This window comes from Caretta caretta, chromosome 16 (assembly GCF_965140235.1).
Source record: "Caretta caretta isolate rCarCar2 chromosome 16, rCarCar1.hap1, whole genome shotgun sequence".
NCBI classification, from domain to species: Eukaryota; Metazoa; Chordata; order Testudines; family Cheloniidae; genus Caretta; species Caretta caretta.
Window position 1 is genome coordinate 2,647,210 of NC_134221.1, and position 20,563 is coordinate 2,667,772.

The 20,563-nt window shown below is 57.4% G+C and overlaps 1 protein-coding gene across 5 annotated transcripts in view; it reads left to right on the plus strand.

The window, feature by feature from the left end:
• The window catches only part of AJM1 (apical junction component 1 homolog), a 35,333-nt gene extending 16,486 nt beyond the window's left edge, over nt 1-18,847 (plus strand). For 4 of the 5 annotated variants that reach the window (XM_075120280.1, XM_075120281.1, XM_075120282.1 and 1 more), the window contains one exon: nt 1,765-18,847. In XM_075120280.1, coding sequence (XP_074976381.1) covers nt 1,827-5,123 — 3,297 coding nt within the window. In that variant the 5' untranslated portion in view covers nt 1,765-1,826 and the 3' untranslated portion in view covers nt 5,124-18,847. The remainder of the gene's footprint in view (nt 1-1,764) is intronic. The other variant, XR_012665203.1, reaches the window with a different exon arrangement.
• The last annotated feature ends 1,716 nt before the right edge of the window (nt 18,848-20,563 follow it).

A 20,563-nucleotide genomic window follows, 5' to 3' on the forward strand; every position in this document is an offset into this window, starting at 1 on the left:
GAGCTTAGACCTTGTGGGGGGGTGTCCCCCAGAGCTGAGCTCTCTGACACTGCTTCATTGCAAGCATCCTATATTTGCATATACATATGCTAGGCAGGTAATTAGCCATGCCCACCCCCCATACAGCCAGTCATTCTCTCATGTCGTTATTTATCCCATGCACGCAGGTGCTGGTTTGCGCGTGCCAGTGTGGGTCTGTGTAGAGCTGGTCAGGTTACTGGTTGCAGAGACACGATGTGTGGAATTTGCCCTTTTCTTTTGGCGAGCTGATTTAACAAATCCCTGCCCTCTGCTCCGCTGGTTGGGGTTGTCTGCCTACTCGCCACTGTCTATCTGTGATGTACCACTGGTTGCGTAAGTCACATGGTGCTGTGTTTGCTTCCTCACTGGGCGACCGAGACTTACAAAAAGGAGAAGGAATTGCTGCACTTGTACATGAAGGGCTTGGCGCTGTATAGGGCACAAGATCCACTCCCTGCCCCCTGAGCCCATGGGTGCAATCAGATCAACACAAGGCTTGTCCAGCTGGGCCTCGGACGGGTGTAAATCAGGAGTAATTCCACTGCGGTCCATGCCACTCTGCAGTACAAACAAGAGGAGGATTGGGCTCAAAGCAGGCTGGCCGGAACCCAGAGAGGGAGCAACCAGGACATGGCCTCTCTGTCCTCTCAAGATTCTCTTTGCTCTGTGTGTCCTGTTATCAACTTCCTCCTGGTGGGTGGGCAGCAGGGAATGAACGGGCACTGATAAATTCACCTGGCTGGGAATTTTCTTTCATTCTTTCTTTCTTTCTTATGAAAACTGCACTTCTTGAAATATTGACATTTTTGACAAGAAAATCTCAATTTTGCTGAAACTTTCCAATTTGCCTTCAGAAAAATCAAAATAAAATAATTCCTTTTGGATCAGTTTGATGTTAATCTGTGTCCACCAGAGCCTTTGTGGTGTCTCGTGCCTGCCACCCCCCCCTTCTCTGTGGGTTAAGCTTTCTGGCTGGAGTACATCACCCATGATGCATCATAGCCTCCCTCTGATTGAACTGCTGTGGTGCATCATGGGAGTCACATAACCATGGTGCATCATGGGAGGTGTAGTCCAGTCAAGGATTTCAGCCAGTAGAGGAGGATGGAAGCATGAGGCATTGTGACACCTCAGATAGACAAAGATTAAGGTCAAATTAAGCTGAAACAAAATGTGGCAACATTTCTGAATCAAAACTTTCCATTTGGCAAAAAAATTTGACACATCAACTTTGTTGTGGCCTGATTCAGAATGAAACAAATGTGGGAATATTGAAGTTTCCTGCAGAATGAAAATTCAGATTTTCGACCCTCTCTGTAAATCCAGGGCCATGCATGCTCATGGTATCTCTGGCATGGCCCTGGCCTCTGGCACTGCAGTATCTGAGCACTGCATGCCCTTGGTCATGAGCAGACTGGGCACTCCTAGAGGAACAGCCTCCCCCAAAACATTCATGTGAATAAGCCTTGTTCTCACCAATTCTGAACCAGGCCGTGGCCGTTTGGAATTCCTCATCACTGTCTCTGCACCATTCGGCCAGCTCCAGTTCTTACCCCAGCACGGACCCTTTTGCACATGTGCCTACTAGACCCCCCAGCATTGCCAGTCCCGAGCATTGTGGGATCATGAGTCAAGCCCCCAAAATCATGAGATTGGCTAAAAATCAGGAGCTTTCAAAAATAGCCTGTCTTGAGCGGGCCTCTCCGGCATGAGACTCAAGGCCCCTTCTTTCTCCCGTTGCAGGGCTGGCTGGCTTCCCCTGAGATGATCTGAAGAGGAGCTGGAGAAGGAAGAGCTTGTTTAAGATGACACGAACCGACCCACCTGACATACTGGTGTCTACGGTGTATCAAGACCTAGAGGTGACGTGCCCAGCACCCAGGGATTCCATCATCTGCCAGCCACTGGCACAATGTGACACCTTCATGTCTGGATCTCTGCCGCGTGACCTGCAGCCCTTCAACAAGCGCCACTGTAGGAGCTTTGACTTCCTTGAGCCGCTCGACGACCAGCTGGCCCCTGCTCCTGCTATGGAGCGCCCCTGCCGGCACCCGGGCACCCCCGAGCCTTCCTCAGGCTCCGGAGGCAAGAAGGCTCCTCCCAGGTCGGACGTTCAGAACAGCAGGCCTCCCCCTCACGGGAGGGAAGGCCCCAAGGAGCCATTGGCTCGGGCGGAGCCAAAGAGGCGAGCGAGGTCCAAGAGCGCCCCACGGGTGAAATCCACCTTCACTCCCATTCCCATCCAGATGTCGTCCTCGTCTCCCCCTGTGCCGGCCAGGCGGGGACGGGAGGCTCTGCGCCTCTCCAGGGAGCCTGCGAGGACAGAGATGTCCCCGTGCAGGGGGAGCGGATACGCGCCGATGAAGGCCCCAATGAACGAGGTGCACCCCATCAAGCTGCAGCCCCAGCGGAGCAGCACCAGCCGCATCTCCCCACTGTGTGTTAGCAGCAACTGCCCGGAGGAGGCCCCAGGTGGGAGGCCGGCCACAAGCCTGCATGTCAAGTGCCGGATGGACATGAAGCCAGACGAGGCAGTGCTGGTGCACGCGGCACGCAGCCTGAAGGCCCAGAGCAGGAGGGAGGTGCCGTACTGGCCCAGGCTGCCCTGCGCTATCCGGAGCCTGACCATCCCAAGCAGCAGGCAGGTGTCTGTGTCCCGCACTCCCACACCCAGCGACTCCTACAGCGGGGAGCACAGGCTGCCCTACTCCAACGAGTACTACGAAGGTGACCCCCGAGGCCGGGTTTACCAGGCCATGCCCTGCCCGCAGGACTATCCTGAGAGGGGCTGTATGACCTTCTCCGCTCCAAATGTGCCCACCAAGTTCTTCTACACAGAGGAGCCAGCTGGGTGCCCTGGCCCTGGCATTCCACTGAAAAGCTCTGGCTACGAGGGGTGCCCTCGCCCATACCCAGGGCGTCACCTCCCTCCACAGCCCTTCTACACAGAGGACCCAGCCAAAGGTAATATCCACACCATCCCACCCAGGACTTTCTACGTGGAAGAAGCTCGGACCTACCCCATCCAGGAAGCCCCTACCCACACCTTCTACAGAGAAGACCCTCAATTCTATGCCTCAAGGGGCATGCCCACCAAACCCCTCTATACAGAGGACCCCAGGGTATACCCCGCTCTGAACACCTCCTCCCGGTTGTTCTACACTGAGGATTATGGCAAATACCATGAGAGAGAATCCATTTCACGGACGTACCCTCATGCCCGTAGCACCCAGCCTTTGCAGTTCAGCGACTGGTACTGCCCAGACCGGGGTGCACTGCCCTACCAGACTTTGCAGATGTCCCGCTTTGCACCTCATCCCTCTGGGCAGGAGGCTTTGCTTTCCTCTTGGCATGCCAGCTACAGCACCAACCAACCCCGCCTAGGCACAGACACCCGGCATTACTCCAAATCCTGGGACAACATCCTGGCACCCAGTGTCCGCAGGGAGGACCCCATGTTCCGCGGGCGCAGCTATGAGAACCTGCTCGCCCGGGAGCAGCACCGTGCCTTATCCCCTGATGACCGGCGGCAGCCCGTGGTTATCAACCTCTCCAGTTCCCCCAAGCGCTATGCAGCGCTCTCCCTCTCGGAGAACTCCATCATGGAGAAGATGCAGGCAGACGGTGGGCGGTGCCCCTTGGGCCGCTCCTGGTTTGTCACCCCAGAAATCACCATCACCGACAATGACATCAAAGCCAATGGTCTGAGCAAGACCGAGAAGCGCTCGGCCAGCTGGGATGTGCTGGATTCCGGGCGGGATGGGCATCGCTCCCGCACCACACACTGCTACTCGGATCCCATTGCCAAAGAGAGCACCCAAAGCAGCTCCGCCCGCCAGCGCAGCCTGGAGCAGCTGGATGAGCTGATCACAGACCTGGTCATCGATTCCAAGCCTCCTCCCAACCGCCGCCCCAGCAACGGGGACAGCCTGACAGACCAGCTCAAGAGGCTGATCGACAACGGGGCACCCGGGCCCGCCAGGAAGCTGGAGGCCAGGAAGCCGCTGCCTTTATTGGTGGGGGAGCCCAGGCCCACCAAGGAGCAGCCGGGCCCGAGTTCCTTCCACAGAGACGTACGCAAGGAGCAGGGTGGCCGCTCACTTGCCATGTCTGTCTCCAGCAGCAGCTTTGAGAAGCAGCAGGATGACTGCTCCCCAGAGCTGAGCGCGGATGAGGACGACATGATGATGTGCTCGAACGCCAAGTGCAGGCGCACGGAGACCATGTTCAACGCCTGCCTCTACTTCAAGTCCTGCCACAGCTGCTATACTTACTACTGCTCCCGGAGCTGCCGCCGCGAGGACTGGGACATCCACAAGGAGAGCTGTGTCTACGGGCGTATCGGGAGCATCTGCCGGCACGCTCTGCAGTTCTGCCGGGAGAATGCCGAGGTGCACAAGGCCTTCTCGCGCATTGCCAAGGTGGGGTACCTGTCCCGGGGGCGAGGGGTGCTGTTCCTGGGCTTCCCCAGCTCAGGCTCAGCTGAGAACTTCCTCCAGTTTGGCTTGGAGAGCCTGCTGATGTCCCCCACCTACCTGTCCCTGCGGGAGCTGGAGGGCTACGCAGAGAGCCTGGGGGATTATGCCCGGGAGTTGGGGGTGGCTGGCATCCAGTATGACCCTGAGGAATGTTTCCTCTTGAATGTAACAGTGGCTGTTGGACAAAAAGTGCCTGTGAGGCCATCCCCCAAGGTCCAGGTGCCGACCGTCAGGAAATACGCCAAGGTGGCCTTAGCCTCCTCCAGCCCCGAGAAGCAGATCTTGAAGAAGGAGCGGGACATGGAGACCTTGATCCTGACCCCCCCGCCGGGTACGGCGGACATCGACAAGGAGGGGGAGGAAGGGCGGAAGGCCCGGGAGGTCTGCTTCATCAACATCCAGCGGGAGCTGCGGATCCGAGGCGTCTTCCTGCGCCATGAGTTCCCCAAGATCTACGAGCAGCTGTGCGACTTCGTGGAGAGTAACAAGAGGTTCACGCCCACCACCATCTACCCCACTGACAGGCGGACCGGAAAGCAGTTCATGTGTATGATCATGGCCGCCTCTGAGCCACGGACCCTGGACTGGGTCGCCAGCCCCAACCTCCTGGACGACCTCATGTGACCAGTGCTGCCGCGCCACACGGGCCTCCTCTTTATTCCCCTTTGTAGACAGGTATTTTACTATTGACGCACTAAACTGGTCGGTCAGAATCTTCCCATCATTTCTAGCAGATAACTGTTGGCGCGTGGATCCCGGGGAGGCCTGGGAAAGATGCTCTCCTAACGGGGCAGCAACAGATCCATGGACTCCATGGGGCTCAGGCCACCTGCCTCTGTGGCCACTGGCTAGTCAGGGCAGGAGCTGCTGAGCTCCCTAGATTCTGGTTGGTCTTGGTGGGGATAGAGGGGTGGGGCTGGCCCTGTCATATGAGATTTGCCATGAGGAGAGGGCTGCTACGTGGAGGGTAACTCCAGTGCCACTCTCTCAGTGAGGTTCTTTTACTGCCTTCTCTTCCTTTAACCTGATTCCCAGCTGGGCTTGGCCAAGGCACAGGCAATAAGTGACTGGCCTGCAGCTGTCCGAACAACAGCTCAGCATAGAACCCGCGGCCCTGCCTGTTCCTACTCCCTAAATCTGACCACTAGACAACATGGCTACCTCTAAGCAAGTGTGGCCAGATCAATCATTTTAAGCTCCCTGCCATGCCCACTCCATCCCTCTGCCTAGACACCAAACTTGCCCATAGCTGCTCCCAAGTGGACAGTTCTTCTCCCCCCTCCCATCGCCGTCTTGTTTAATTCTGGAGACAGCCAGGAAGGGGCATGTTTTCAACCTGGCCTCTGCAAGTAGGCCCAGTGTCCTAGCACAACGGTTCCCATTTGTCTGCATGGCTGCATTATTGTACGTGGAAGGGGACTCAGAGCCATGTCTTGGCACATGGGGGTAAGTGCAGACGGGGCTTGGGAGCATACTAGGGGCTTTGGATTGTGCAGACACATTTGTGTCTCTCATTTGAAAATTTGGCCCAGTGTGTTTGAGTCTCTGTATAGCATGTTATATGGTATGAGTCTCTATACAGTGAGCCCCCCATCTGGGCTCTGTATGGGATGAGTCTCAGAGCAGCCTGCATGCTACACGGTCTCTGTGCAGCATGAGGCTCTACACAGCAGTGGCGGAGCCAGGATGGGACATTTGGGTGGGCTCCGACTTTGGGTGGGTGGCAATGACTGGGTGGAGGGAGGAGGAGGAGGAATCAGGGCCCACCTACCCTCTCTAGCCGGCCTTGCTGGGGTCTGTGGATGCTCTGGGGCCCCAGGCACGCACTCAGCTCTGGGAGGAGACTCCGCTGTCCGGCGGCAACGGCTCCTGTCCCTGACCCACGCCCCACCTCAGGCCTGGCCTCCCAAGGAGCAGACCTACCTTTTTTGAGGACTCCTCTGCCTCCACTGGGTCACCTGAAGCTCACCCTCCTAGTGGCGGATTAAACACTGGGCCAAAGGGGCATGTCCGGGGCCCCAGCCAATTGGAGGGCCCCAGAAAAACAGGCTCCACTGCTGGGGAGCGGGATTGGGGTGTGGGGGCTTGCCCCGCTCTGCCCGCCTGCTGCTCCAGCTGGGGAGTGGGAGCAGGACACTGGGGCTTTCCCCGACCCCACTCCCCAGCTGCAGCGTCAGACGGAGCAGGGCAAGAGCCTGACCCCCACGCCCCGACCCCATTCCCGGTTGGAGCACTGGGCGGGAGGATGGAGCTGGGCAAGAGCCTGACTCTGCTCCCCAGCTGGAGCGCCGGGTGGGCAGAGTGGGGTAAACCCCTGACAGTGCTCCCTGGCTGGAGTGCTGGGCGAAGCGGAGAAAGCCCCTCGCTGCCCACAGGAGCACCGGGCAGGTGGAGCAGGGCAAGCCCCCTGCCCCGACCCCACTCCGCGGCTGGCGTGCTGGGCGGGCAGGCAAGGTGGGGCAAGCTAGGGCCGGAGCAGAGCTGGGGGGCAGGATGCTAAGTGGGTGGGCCACGGCCCTCCCAGGCCCACTCGTGGCTACGCCCCTGCTATACAATGTGGGCTCTATACGATATGAGGCTCAATACAGTATGGGCTCATTATGGGCACTATACAATATGAGGGTCAATACAGTGCACTCTATACAGTGTCTATACAGTATGAATCTACAGTGGGCCCTGTAGATGGTCTTTATACAGCATGTGGCTCTATACAGGTGCACTCTGACGGTCTCTACACAGTATGAGGCTCTATGTGGTCTCTATGCAGTAGGCATCCCCTCTCCTCAGGCCTGTGCACAGCTGCCCACCTGTCCACAGACACTGCTTCCACTTGCCAAAATCCCTGTGTCCCCCTCCAGCCCCTCCCAAGTGCTGAGTAAGTCTCCGCTGCCAACACGAGGGCCCCATTCTGTGTGGCGCTGAGCTCTCCCTGCCCCCTGGCTGAGAGTGGGGGACCCCAGACCTCCTGGGGTGCTCAGGCCCTGTGAGCGCCGCGTGGGCTGGGGGAGGACCCTCCTGTTCTGCCAGGCCAGTGTGGGAGTCTGCCAGGGCCTGACTTAGGTACTCAGGAGGCCATGAGGGGTAAAAGTTCCAAGACACCTGATGCACTGTATCTGTAACTGACAATAAGCCACTTCCAGGGCAAAGCCAGCAGCGGCCGCCCCCCGTTCTCCTCCAAGTAGGAAGGTCAAGCCCACCTCCGTCCTCTCTATTGCAGCAGGTCATTCCCACCCCGCCCTGCATAACTGAGCGGGGAGCGTGGTACCCAACCTGGCCCTAGTGCGAAGCCAAGGAACAGCACTGAGAGGGCTGTGCTCCCTGGGTCCCAAAGGCGTGTGTGGCCAGCTCCTCTGAGAATGGAGGGGCCCCAGGCACAGGTGGGGTCTGGTGCTGGCTTCTTAAAGTGCAGGAGTCCTGGGCTGTGCTCTGCTGGGGGAGCTGGGGCCCTGGAAGCCAGGGGGCTTAGGGCTTTCCAGTGAATCCTGGGCCAGCCCATGTTGCAGCAGGATCTAGAGCGAAGTTGGTTTCTTTGCATTGTCATCGAGAATAAAACTCCTGAGACAGGCCCAGGAGGAGAGCTCCTCCTGCCCCCGGCCTGCCCTTGCTTACATCTCACTCAGCTCCCCATGCCTGGGGAGAACTGCAGAAGAGTGGACTGTTTCTGGCAGCGTCTACACTGCTCCTCCTCTCTGGGCATCACCATGCTGTCTGGGTCCCCCAGGGGGCTCAAACCCATCTGGAGTTTTGCCCAATTTGGCCTCCCCAGTGGAATTCAAAGCCACGCTGCCATGCTCCTGAACTTCACTGGCCGTATTAACTAGCCCTGATCCTAGTGCAGGGCTCCCTAGCCTTTCAGCCTCCTTCCCAGTGGCCGAGGCAGGACCTGAGCCAAGAGCTTTGAAAATCCCAGTAATTCTTTCTCTGAGCTCCAACCATGGCCCTGGGATCAGAATGGCCCCAGAGCATGGCCTTCCGGACACCCAGGGCCACTCCATCTGCTCCTTCGAGCTGGATGGGCCTGGTTTTCCCCTAGGGAGGCTGCGCTGCTTTGAGCCCAGCCGGCTGAGTGCGCGCTCTGGCCACAGTGAGCCTCCCCCTTGTAATGCTCAGGGTTCCCCTGGCTTCCGGTCCCCAGGGCAGTGCCAAGCTGTAAGGGGAATTGCAGGAACTCGGGGCCGTACCCTGATCCCTGTGACATCAGGGCAGAGACGGGGGCGCTGCCTGGCATGCAGCGACTCCAGGCGTCGGTGAGCTCAGGCTGGTCCAGGGTCTGGCTGTAGGGCGCTGGATGCTAAAGGTACCCCAGCCTGCCCTTCTTGGGGCTGGGCTGGACCTGGAGATGTCAAATGGTGCCTGGGTGGAGGACTGGATTTGCCCGCTCAGCCCCCTTGTGCCATTGATCCAAACCAGAACCCCAGAACCACCCCCTCAGACACCAAGCCTGAGCCAGCCAGCCTTTATCCTCGCAGGGGATTGCAGATCCAACCCTCCCTGCCCTCTGCATGTGGGCCCGCTTTGACCTTGTCCTTGTGAGCCTGGCTCTCACTGGCTGGCCCTCCCTGCCTGGGTGCTCCCTGAGGCTTGGGCTACACTGAAAGCTACGTTGGTCAGGGAGTGAAGAACCACCCCTGCCCCCCTCCCTCTCAGCAACACAGCTAGGCCAGCAAAACCCAATGTAAGGACAGCTGTGGCGGAGGAAGAGGGCCTCTGCAGGCCGGCTAATGTCAGTCAGGGAGGGGTAAGCTGCGCCACATGAGGGGGCTCCGCACTGGAGACAGCTGGAGCCCAGCGGCCAGCCACCACCATCCGTGCTCCTCTCTGCAAGGGGCAGGAAGAAGGGCCTCAGCCCACCCAGCCCAGACATTGCCGCCCTCTCCCCAGCTCCTCGGTAAAGGAGCCAGTGTCTCCTGAGCCAGGATTTATCCTGCTGTGCGCCAGCCCCTGCTTGAGGTGGCTCTCCAAGGGGCCACCTTCCTGGAACAGCCTCTTAATTATGGTAATGCCCTGCAGGCCTTGCTCTGGCTTCAGGACTTGCTGCACCAGCAGCCCTTGGGTTTATTTGGGGAGGCTCCTCCGTGGGGCCGTGCAGAGAGCAAGTAGGCACTCCCCATCCCAGCCTGCACCTTACGCACCAGCCTGATGCAGGGAAAGCTCCGCTCGCTCTCGCTTGGGCTGGGGGGAGCAGATGTCTCCCTGCGCTGCGAAGGGAGGCTGTGATCTTTGCCAGGGAGCTCCTGCCCTAAGCCGGGCCCCACTCCTGAGTGATGGGAGCTGCTTACTGCAGGGCCCCAGCGCCCAAACAAGTGAGATCACAAGGAGCAATCCCAGGAGCAGATCAGAGTGCTGTACTGGGCCCTTCCGGGGCTGCAAACAGTCCAGCAAGTTCAGGGTTAAATTCACTCCACCACATGCCTTTGCACTTCCCTGGCATTGGATGGCCACAGTGCCAGCCGGGGGCTGTTTTTCCTCTTCTCCCATTTATTGCCATCTCTGAGTGTGCCAAGGACCTGGGCTAGCAGGGAAGCCACCCAGGTGGTGCTCTGCAGCAGCCACCCCATGGTTTCAAAGGGGTTAAAGCTGTGTTGTGAAGGGGGGTCTCTGTTTGGGGGAGGCAGCCACCTGCAAGGGGCAGGGCAGGTGCTTTCAGGGAAAGTGCCAAATGTTTTCTGGTTACACTTTTAGCCGAAGTCCAGCGCAGCTGCTGAGTTGGGAGGGGAGGAGAGTGAACGCTGGCGTGCAGGGGGCGTGGCATGGATGTGCATGTGGCATGTGCTTGGGGCAGGGATCGTGCAAGGTACAGGCATGAGGTGGGCATGGATTACGTGTGCTCATGGGATGGGTGTTTATGCCTGCACACAGAGTGGGCATGGAACAGCCCTGCCAGGAGGAACCTGGCTCTGAGGAGTGGGGGTGGCCTGTGTTTTAAAGAAGACAGGCTGAAGGGGCTTTCCCAGGGGCCGCTCAGCTGGGGCAGTCCTTACGGCAGAGGCTGGGTTCAGGATGCAGTTTCTCTGGAGGGGTTGCTGTGCTTGCATGCAGAGCTGGAAATCAGCTGGGCCTAGTGTAAATACAGCACCACTGACTGCCCCCTGCCCACAGGCCGGAGCCAGGCGCTGTCCTGTGGGAGCTCCCCCGTCCTGCCATGCAGAGGGCTTCCCCGGAGCTCCCTGCCGGTGGGGTGGGAGGCCAAAGCTCAGAGAGGAGCAGCAGTGAGCTGGTGCAGAACAGGCTCTCCCAGAGGGTGCAGGCACAGGGCACAGAAGATGCATGATGAGCACCCCTCACTGGCGTCCCTGCCATTGCGCTGGTGCTGGAGTTGCTGCCAGGTGCAGGCAGCAGGTGACTGCCCTGTGAGGCTGCTCACAGCTGCTGCCATCCTTGTTTCTCCTCTGTCCCAGAAAAGGAGCTTGGACGCTTGCCAGCTTCAGTTCACTGCCAAATTCTGCCAGGGAGCATCTCCAGCCTGTAGCAGGATCCCTGCACATGCTGCAGGGCTGTGTGCTGGGGGAGGTCTTCCAGAGCTCCCCCTCTGCTGGCTTCAGGCACATACCTTCTCCTCAGGGCACTCCCCGTTGTAACGTGGGGGGACGGGGAGGGAAGGCTAAGGGCATGGGGGCCCCCTCATTGCAGCCAGGGCGGGTATCTCAGGATCAGGTCCCTTGCCAGCCTTAAGACTAATGAATTCCTTGCAGCCCAGCAGCTCTAACTCTCAGCCCCTACCCCACTGCGGCACTGTCCAGCCAACTTGCTGTTTGAAGCCAGTTGCCTGCGGTGTGCTGCCCCCCCGCCCCCCACAGCTGGCATGTTAATTGAGAGCCCAGGGTGTTCTGCTAGACCCCCTCCTGTTTCTCCTCTGCAGCAGCCTAACTTCCCAAGGCGTGCCCGACCTGCCGAGGCCATGGGATTTCCTGCAGGGGCCCTCGTGTGCTAGCCTGTCCATGACACCAGCCTCGGGGTCCCAGAGACGGGCCCCAGGCCGTGACAGTGCCTGGGCTCGGGGACGGGCCGAGCCGGGGGCCACACAAGAGTCTTAGTCTCTTTGGAGTCCAGGGAGCTTCTGCTCAGCCCAGCTACTTCCTTCGGACTCCAGCACTGCCCCCAACACAGCAAACCTGCGCCCGTGGCTGGAGCACCCCATGGGGTCGGCCTGCCCATCCTACCCCCAAACGCCCCAGCTCCAGAGCCAGGGGCCGGCAAGCCACCAGCTGGCTGGTGGTTGACCGCTGCATTGGAGCAGGAGGGATGGAGCTGCCCAGAGTTACCTGAGCATGGGCGAGAGGAATTTGGGGGCCCTGTAAGGCATGCTGGAGCTGGAGCTGCTGGCTTGAATGGTTTCCATCATCTACAGAATTCACAGTTTGGTTTAGTGGCTCTCAGCACCCCCACTGTACAAGTTGTTCCAGCGCCCCTGGGTGCAGCCAGCCAGGCCCAGAATGGGGCAGCCAGGAGCCGTGGCTCTGCCTACGCACCAGGCCTCCCCAGCCCTTGGCAATGAGCTCCTCCCCGTGCTCCAGTCCCAAAGGACGACAAGGGACGAGCTGAATCACTGGCCCCTCCTGGTTCCCTGTTGCTCAGCTGAGCTCCACCATCATCCGAGGGCTGCACCATGTGGGCTGACAGCAACAGACAGCAGGGGCCCCTCCCCACACCCCGCCTCCACCGGAGTGCCCACCCTGACCTGCAGGGATATGGCCACTCGCTCCTGGGCCAGGGGGCCCACTAGTGCCAAGTGAAATGGGTGGGTTTGCTGTCGGAGCCCCTCCCTGGCTGGACGCATCTGAGAGCCTTCCGCGCCCCTGCTTTTGGTGGGATCCTGCCACTAGTCTGCCCCCTACCCGTGTTTTAGATGGGGTCTCTGCTGGCTTTGTGGCTCGCCCTCACACCAGCGCTCCACACATGGATTCCAAGGGGAGGCGTTACTCCCATTGGACAAGGTGAATGACTTTTATGAGCATTGGCGTCTCTCGGGTGCGCTGAGACTGTCAGATGCCAGCCGCCCACTGAGCGTGGCCAGGACAATGTACCTTAGCAACAGCCCCCTGCTGCAGCACCTGTCTGGGGGCATTCGAGGGGGAGCCAATGGGGGGGGGAGGGGGCATGGATTCCAAACCTCTCAGCTGTGCAATCACCCAGCAAAGCCACAGGTGCCATGCCAGCAGCTTTCCCTCTCCCTGGCATCTTTTCTGTGGAGCTCTCAGCTTCTCCAGGTGGATGGGGACGTAGTGGCAGAAGGGCGGGTGGGGGCCGTCTTTTTCATGCAATGGGGCTCCAACAACCCGGACGTGATGCCAAGTCCAGAGTTTGGCTACAGTGTTCCATCCGCTGGGCTTAAAACCAAAGCACCAAGTGACCCCTCTGCTGGCATGGTCTGAGGCTGAGGGTTGACTAGCTCACAGAGGCTGGATTGCCCTCCCCACCCCAGAGAGGGGCCCTGTGGAACAGCATCCTCCTGCAGATTGGGGGTGCAGCCTCCAGGGCTGTCTATCTTGGTGCGCTGCACCCTGCCCCTAGTTGCTCATTCATTGTCCCGGGTTCTGTGGCTCCACCCCCTTGGTTGAGGTTCGGGTAGGCTGGAGTGGCCTCCCCCATTTGTTTGTTCATTCTCCCACGGTATCAGCTGAGTTCTGGGGCCCTGACCTCACCAGCGGGGTTGGCTTTTTGTTGCTGTCACCTCTGGGGTTTCAGTTGGCTGCGGGCCATGGCTCTTCATTCTTTGCCCAGTGACGAAGCTGGCTGGCTCCTGGGGTCCCCTCACTGAGCGGGCAGGGCTTATGGTACCTTGGGCTGCACCCACCAGTCCCAGTCACCCAAGGCGCTGTTGACCCTGCCTGCTGCACCCAGCTCCTGTGCGGCAAAGTTGAGACGCTGGGCCACGGTGCGCAGCCACCAGGTCATGCTTCTGAAAACACCAGCTTGAGAGTTGAATGCAGCCACCCTCCACGGCCAGGCGAGGCCCTGACCATGCAGACTTCCCCCGGCCAAGTAATGACTCCTCCCCGCCACGCTCCGCCGTGGGGTGTGACCAGGGGGTGTGACCAGTCAACCCACAAGCCTTGCCCACTTGAGCTGGAGGAGTACGCTGCAGGAGGAGGCTGTTGTCCTCTAGTGGATCAGTCAGTAGAGGGGGATGTGTTTACACAAGGGCATGACCCAGAACTCGAGGGGTGCTGCCCGTACTGCACCTTGCTTTAGCTTTCATTGTCCCCACAGTCACACTAATCTTCCCCAGGAGGATTCTGGGTAGTGTAGTTGACCATGCATTTGCTGTACTCAACAGTAATAGTTTTAGAACTGCTACTAGCGGGCACTCCAAGCAGTACGTGTGCATAGTGCATCGCACGCATGCTGCCCTGTTCACGTGCCTCGCCCGGATTTGCAGAGCCCCTCTCTAGGGGGCAGAGGTGCAGTTGGTTTCCACTGGCCATTCTGTCCTTGGCTCTTCTGCTAAGGTATCAGGCAGGGGCACTAATGACTTGCAACGGTGGCTGGCTTTGTCTGCTAGGAGCACAAGACCAATTCACACCACTCAGCGGCCAGCAGCCAGGCAGTGGCCATGCCCAGCCTCCTAGCACTTGGGCTGCCTTCACCCTGGGGGGGGAAGGCTGCTCCGCCCACTAATCCCATATCATAGAGACCCTGCCCCATCCAGCCATAACCTGCCTCTTCTCATTGCTCAGCTGCTCTAGAAGCATATACATCTCCCCACTGGGGAGCACAGGCAAGCCAGCCTGGTGTAACTCCAGACTAACCACACCGGCAGCGGGGTTCCCAGACCTGGGATCTCTTGCGACTCTCCTCAGAGCCCTCCCTTCTGGGTGCACGCTGGAGCTGCTGCCTCCTAGGGAAGCAAAAGGGAGCTGCTGACAGGCCCCCTGGCAGATCCACTCACCCCTTGTCCCCAGGCACAGTGCACGCCCTCTGAACAGAACAGCTCGTGTTCTGCTCCAACCTGACCCGGGTGGGAGAGCACAAGGATCAACACTCAGTGAGCACCTGAGGCTGGCATGCAAAGCCAGCGGCAGGAGACCTATCATGCAGCAATAGGCATACTCAGTCAGGGGCCAAATTCAACCCCACTGGCAGCAGGTGCAGGTCCATTGCCTTCAGCGACATTGAGCTAGCTTGTGCTGGGTGTGAACTGGCCCAAGACTGAGTGAGATGAATGAGAGAGGAGCTGGGCAGGTTCCAGTGCATGGGAACTGCTGCCCTTTTGCTGCTGGGAGCCCCTGATGCCTCTGCAAGGCTGCTGCTCTAGGGCGCTCTGCTGGCCCAGATACAGGGTAACAGTGTGTTGCCCTCTAGCCCATCCCTTCCCTCTGCAGACTGGGGCCTGCAAGTTGGTCCCAGGGCTGCCCCTAGTCAAGCTGCTGACAGGGGTCATGTGAGCTGCGGGAAAGTGCGGCTGAGACAGAGTCAGGAGCTCTGGAGTTCTAAGTCCTGAGCTGAAACTGATGCACTGCGTGACCTTGGACAAATCACTTAACCACTTTGTGCCTCAGTTTCCCCCCATGCGTTGGGGGTAAAATCACCTATCTATCTCTGAGGGGTTGTGGAGGCTGCAAAGATCTGTTCATGTTTGCTTAGCGATATGTATTAGCAGTATTACATTCGGGCTTGAGTTCTGAGCAAGGGCAGGAGAGCTGCCCCGCCTTTTGGTGCTGCCTCAGCCAACAAGAGAAGGGATCACCAAGTTCTGTCTCATTTGAAATGCGAGAGAGATGTGAGAGCAGCAAGAGAGCAGTACAGGGAATCTGATCGGCTGCCAAACACTGGAAACAAGGAGATTATATCAAATTCCTGCATTCATTCGGGTTAGAACTCCCAGCCCATACCCTCAGCTGCCCTAAGTCAGCGTGGCTCTGTTCAGACCGATGTCAAGTGAGCGACACTGACTTACACCAGATGAGGAGCTGCCCCAGGGAACACCATGTGCCCATTTCTGTGTTACAGGGAGCACTGGGGAGTTTTACCTAGAGCAGCGGTTCCCAAACTTTAGCAAATCAAGGACCCCCATTTTGATTTAAAATTTTTTGCAGACCCACAAGTCACCTGCTCAGCCCCAGGCCCTGCCTCCACTCCACCCCTTCCCCCAAGGCCCCACCCTACCTCTTCCCACCCCCACTCCACCCCCACCCTTCCTCTTCCCCACCTCTTTCCGCCCCTTCCCCCAAGCATGCCCCATCCTCGCTCCTCCCCCTCCCTCCCAGCGCTTCCTGCATGCCGTGGAACAGCTGTTCTGCAGCATGCAGAAGGCACTGAGAGGGAGGGGCAGGAGTTGATCAGCGGGGCCAGAAGACTCCCTGGAGTACCCTCACGGACTCCAGTTTGAGAAACGCTGACCTAGAGGGAATCATAAAGCTTTCACTCTCCATGCTGTTTGCTTCCCTTCAGCACAGGCCATGGAACCTGCTGGTCAGTGTCAGTTTCCATGCTCTAGCTGAGGGCTGTTGTGTTTGGGTTGCCAAGGAAATGTGCCGGCCTTTCGAGACCAGTCCATTTCATTGTCATTCCTGGGACTGCCCAGTCCTCTGCCATCTCACCAATGCTCATTTCTTACCAGCCCTTCTTTTGTGGCCAAGTTTGACCCCGCCAAGTCTGATGATTCTGGCCCTTTCAACTCCCTGGGGTTCATGCTAGGGGTGTTAGGGTTTGACACCCGAATCTTGGAGCCACAGGTGGCCTGGGATCTGTGCCTGGAGCCTTCCTTGAGGTGAATGGGGGGTGTTGTTGTAGACCGGGGGCATAAGCCCGATTTGCTGACATGTTACTGGCCATGTGAAATGGAGAAGGGAGTTTGAGAACTGACCTTTCCCCCGGACAATTCTGTTACCCACACACTCTAGGCACTTCCGTGGGCTCAAGATGTAATATAGGAACCCCCATCCATAGGCGCCGACTCCGCGTCCCTGCCCCAGTTCACCTCTGCCTCCCCTCCGCTCTGCCTCTTCCCCTGAGTGCGCCGCTGGGTCCTGCTTCTCCCTGCTCCCTCCCAGCGCATGCGCCGCAAAATAGCTGTTTCACGCGGCAAGCCTGGGAGGGAGGGGGGAGGAGGGGGAATGCGAGACGCTTGGGGGAGGAGGCGGGGCCAGGGCAGGGGTTTGGGGAGGTATCCAACAGGGGCAGGGAGGGGTGGAGTTGGGGCGGGGCCAGGCCGGGGGAGGGGGGGTGCAAGCACCCACCGGTGCCAACAAAAGTTGGAGCCTGTGCCCCCATCCTTACCCAGTTCTTAGGGCTCAGGGTACAATCTTCTGCAGGTCTGCAGGGCCTTTTCCAGTGAAGGAGCCTTGCACAGTAATATTCTCTATTTATTAAGTTACCAAAACAGAACACACAGGCTAAGCAGACAGTGCTCCTCACTCCCAATAAGGCAGATGAACTTTTCCTGGTGGCCAGGCAGGATCAGGTCATTTGGAGCTAGAGCTTCTGCACAGTATGATTGGCAGGTGTTGAGGTGTGGCAGCTCTGATCCTGGGCTGTGTCCTGGAGTTGGGTGCTAAAGAACTTCCTTTTGGATCCCAGTTTATATAGTGAAACTTGAGTCCTGCTTAGCTCTACCGTCTCCAACCATTGTAAACTGAAGTGTTATAAGACAGTATTTTTACCCATCCTAGCCCATTGTGAAACCATTCTTTACTCAATCAGACCCCAGCGCCTGAGTTGATTTAAATCTTGCAAAATTAGTTATGCCACAGACAGAAATGATCAAAGAACCAGACAGAGACCCTACAGATAAACAATAGAGAAGTGGGGCCCGTAAAGGCAAAACAATAGAAGTAGAGATTTCACAATCACAACTGTTGAGAAGTGGTTCCTTGTCAGGCAGAATGCTGTCAAACAAAGTTTTCTATAAACTTTTTAAGCTCTGTTTCTTTATCTGGTGGTGGTGGGCACTGTTAGGACAGGAGCACAGTCTTCACAGCCCGATATGACATTGTTTTGATGTAATTTAGAGGAAATGTGAGGATGTGACTCTCTGCTTCTTAGCTCATGACTGCGACTGTCCTACTGTGGCTACAGAAAAGACCTCTGACCTTACGATATGGGGAGCAGAGGGAGGAAATGACCTTGCTATGGAGGGTGATTGGAATGTTCTGTCCTTGACCACAGGTAACCACTGAGTGTTGCTGCCATCTAGAGAGATGGACCAGAACTACATCCTTGGATCCAAACATCCTATCTCTCTAACAGGGCAACCCAAGCCCCTAATTCAAAGATGGAGGTTCCATGTGCAGAGCTGAATGGAAACCTCCCCAGATGACAGGGTGCTCAGGTGGGGCCCATTATAAAGAGACTTCCAGCTGTGCATGCTGATCCCTGGTTTTGGTTCACGCCCTTCTCCACTCTGAGTGCATCAGTCTAGAATTTCCTGGTGCATGACTGTTGGTGACAACTTTGTTTCCTTGGTGACCATGCACTAATGTGAATGCACCAGAGCCACGAGCAGTGATTTTGGGCCTGCCCAGCATCAAGGGATCAAGTCAAAGACACCAGAAGTTATTAACTAGCACTGGAATGGAAATCAACAGTTCCTATGCCAGGCTGCCTGGGTCAGCCGGGGGTGTTCATGCCACCAAGGGGAGGCAGCACCCTCAAAGACAGCACTGTTGTGGATAGCTACCGCCCCACTGCACCAGCTAGATAGTGCCCATTAGCTGAGTAGATGCAAGTTCTTCTTCTGGAAAGGCTGAATAGTTGGGGCAAAAGTGAGGGACTCCTGCCTCTCAGCCAGCTAAGCTGAGTTCCTCCCCAGCAGCACTGCAGTCAGTGGGACTTCCTGCCTTTCATCATAATGCCAGGTAGGCTTTTCTCCTCCCCACCATCCCAGTCATTGCAAGTTCCCTCCCGCATTTCACCTGCAGAGCTGTGACTTCCTCCTATTGTGGCAGCAGGGGAAACTGGGAGCATCTTTGTCCTGGTTTTGCATTCCTTTGCACTCTCTGGGATCCTGTCCATGCTTTAACCATGTTTCATGGCCGAGATCCAAACAGCTCCTCCAACTACACAGCTTCAAGGTAACGGTGGATCCTGATAGCTGCAGCCTCCTAATCTAACAAACAATAAATAAAAAGACTGAAACTGCATCTTCTCAGCTGGGATCCCTGGAAGGTTTTACCTAAACGGGACAGAATTCTTTGATAAATGCATGTTCTGTTTATTTCCTTTTTTAAGTTATGCATCATATTGAAGAGTCAGATCACATCTCCTCTTGTGCAGAGCAGAACTAGGTCTGTATTTTCTCACGTTTCGTTGTATCATTCCTGCTGGTGTTCCACAGCCAAGTTTCTGAGGTAAACTTATTATGAGAGATCTATTTCCTTTGAATATCCATAAAGTATAACTTGAATGTACTGCACTGTTGTCTGCCTTTACTGTCTCGACTGGGCAACAGTAGTTTTGTGAGGAAGGTGCTGATCTTGTGGGGGAGGCAGGGTAAACCTTTCCTGCTAACATGAAGACAGAGTCCTCCTGGAGCCAAAAAACACTTAAATGGAATGAGATCCAAAGAAAAGGAACTGTTAGAACCTCTGGGACACTGGAGGAGTAATGGGGGAGTGACCATTTGTAAGTGTGACAAAGTGATGTGCTGCAGACAGAAGCGACACATGCCTGGGGAGTGGGGATCAGAACCCTGGTCCATCCACCCCAAACATCTAACTCTCTGCTACTTGTGTGAGAGGCAACTTCAAAAGCTGATGGAAGTGGTAGCCAGCCACTAGAGGGCAGCATCCCCCATACAGACTCCAAAAGCCAGTACACTACAGCACCACATCCTTACCCATTTATAGGTGATGCCAGTGACTAGTCCAGGGGTGGCCAATCTGGGGATCCGGAGCCACATGTTAATATGTGGCTCCCTTGTATGGACACTGACTCTGAGGCTGGAGCTACAGGCCCTGCCACAGGCCCTGCCCCCACTCCACCCCTTCCCACCCCCTCCCCTGAGTCTGCCAGGCCCTCACTCCTTCCCCACCCTCCCCCCCAGCCTCCTGAATGCCATGAAACAGCTGATCGGGAGGGAGGGGGAGGCGCTGACTGGCAGGGCTGCTGGTGGGCGGGAGGCACTGGGAGCGGGTGGAGGAGTGGATGGGGGGTAGCAGACGCATTACTGTGGCTCTTTGGCAATGTACACTGGTAAATTCTGGCTCCTTCTCAGGCTCAGGTTGGCCACCCCTGGACTAGGGAACAAACTTGTCAAGAAAATGCCCCGGTACGGAGGATCATCATCAGTCCTATTCTGAAGGCTTAAGCGATGCACAAACCATGTGCTGGCCATTGCAGAGGAGAGATGTTCATCCTCAGTGAGTGAATAGGTTTGTGCTACCCAGATGAGCAGAGGCGCAGACCCTCTGTTCTGGAGAACAGGAAGGAGCCAGGCTGAGATCACCTCTTTGCCCTCCCAGGCTGTCCCAGACCTCCCATATTATCATAGTGCTTAAGGCCAAAAGGGGCCACTAGCTCATCCAGGTTCACCTGTAGATCACAGACCACAGACACAACGCAGCACCTGCCCACTAAACCCAACTATCAAAGGCGTGCACGGGGGGGGGGCAAGCAGGGGCACAGCCCCGACCCCCAATAATTGGCAGGGGCACAGAACTTCTCCAGCACCAGAGCTGCGAAGGCAGGGAAGATCAAGTTCCTGACAGGGCTGGGGCTGGGACAGGGTGGAGGGAGAGAAGATCGATCTCCTGCCGGGACCCATGGGGAGGGGAGAAAGCAAACTCCTCCTGGGGCCAGGGGAGCAGAAGTGAGGCAGTTAGCTTCCATGCCCCCCCAAAAGGGGTCAAATTTAAATTCCTGTGCGTGCCTCTGACAACTACCAAAATTAGACCAAAGTATCACAGCCCACAAGACCCCAAACCATTCTATGCCACAGGGAGCAAACAGGAGACAGCGAGGTGGGAAGGAGGAGGGATAGCTCTGTGGTTTGAGCATTGGCCTGCTAAACCCAGGGTTGTGAGTTCAATCCTTGAGGGGGCTATTTAGGGATCTGGGGCAAAAAAATTGGGGATTGGTCCTGCTTTGAGCAGGGGGTTGGACTAGATGCCCTCCTGAGGTCCCTT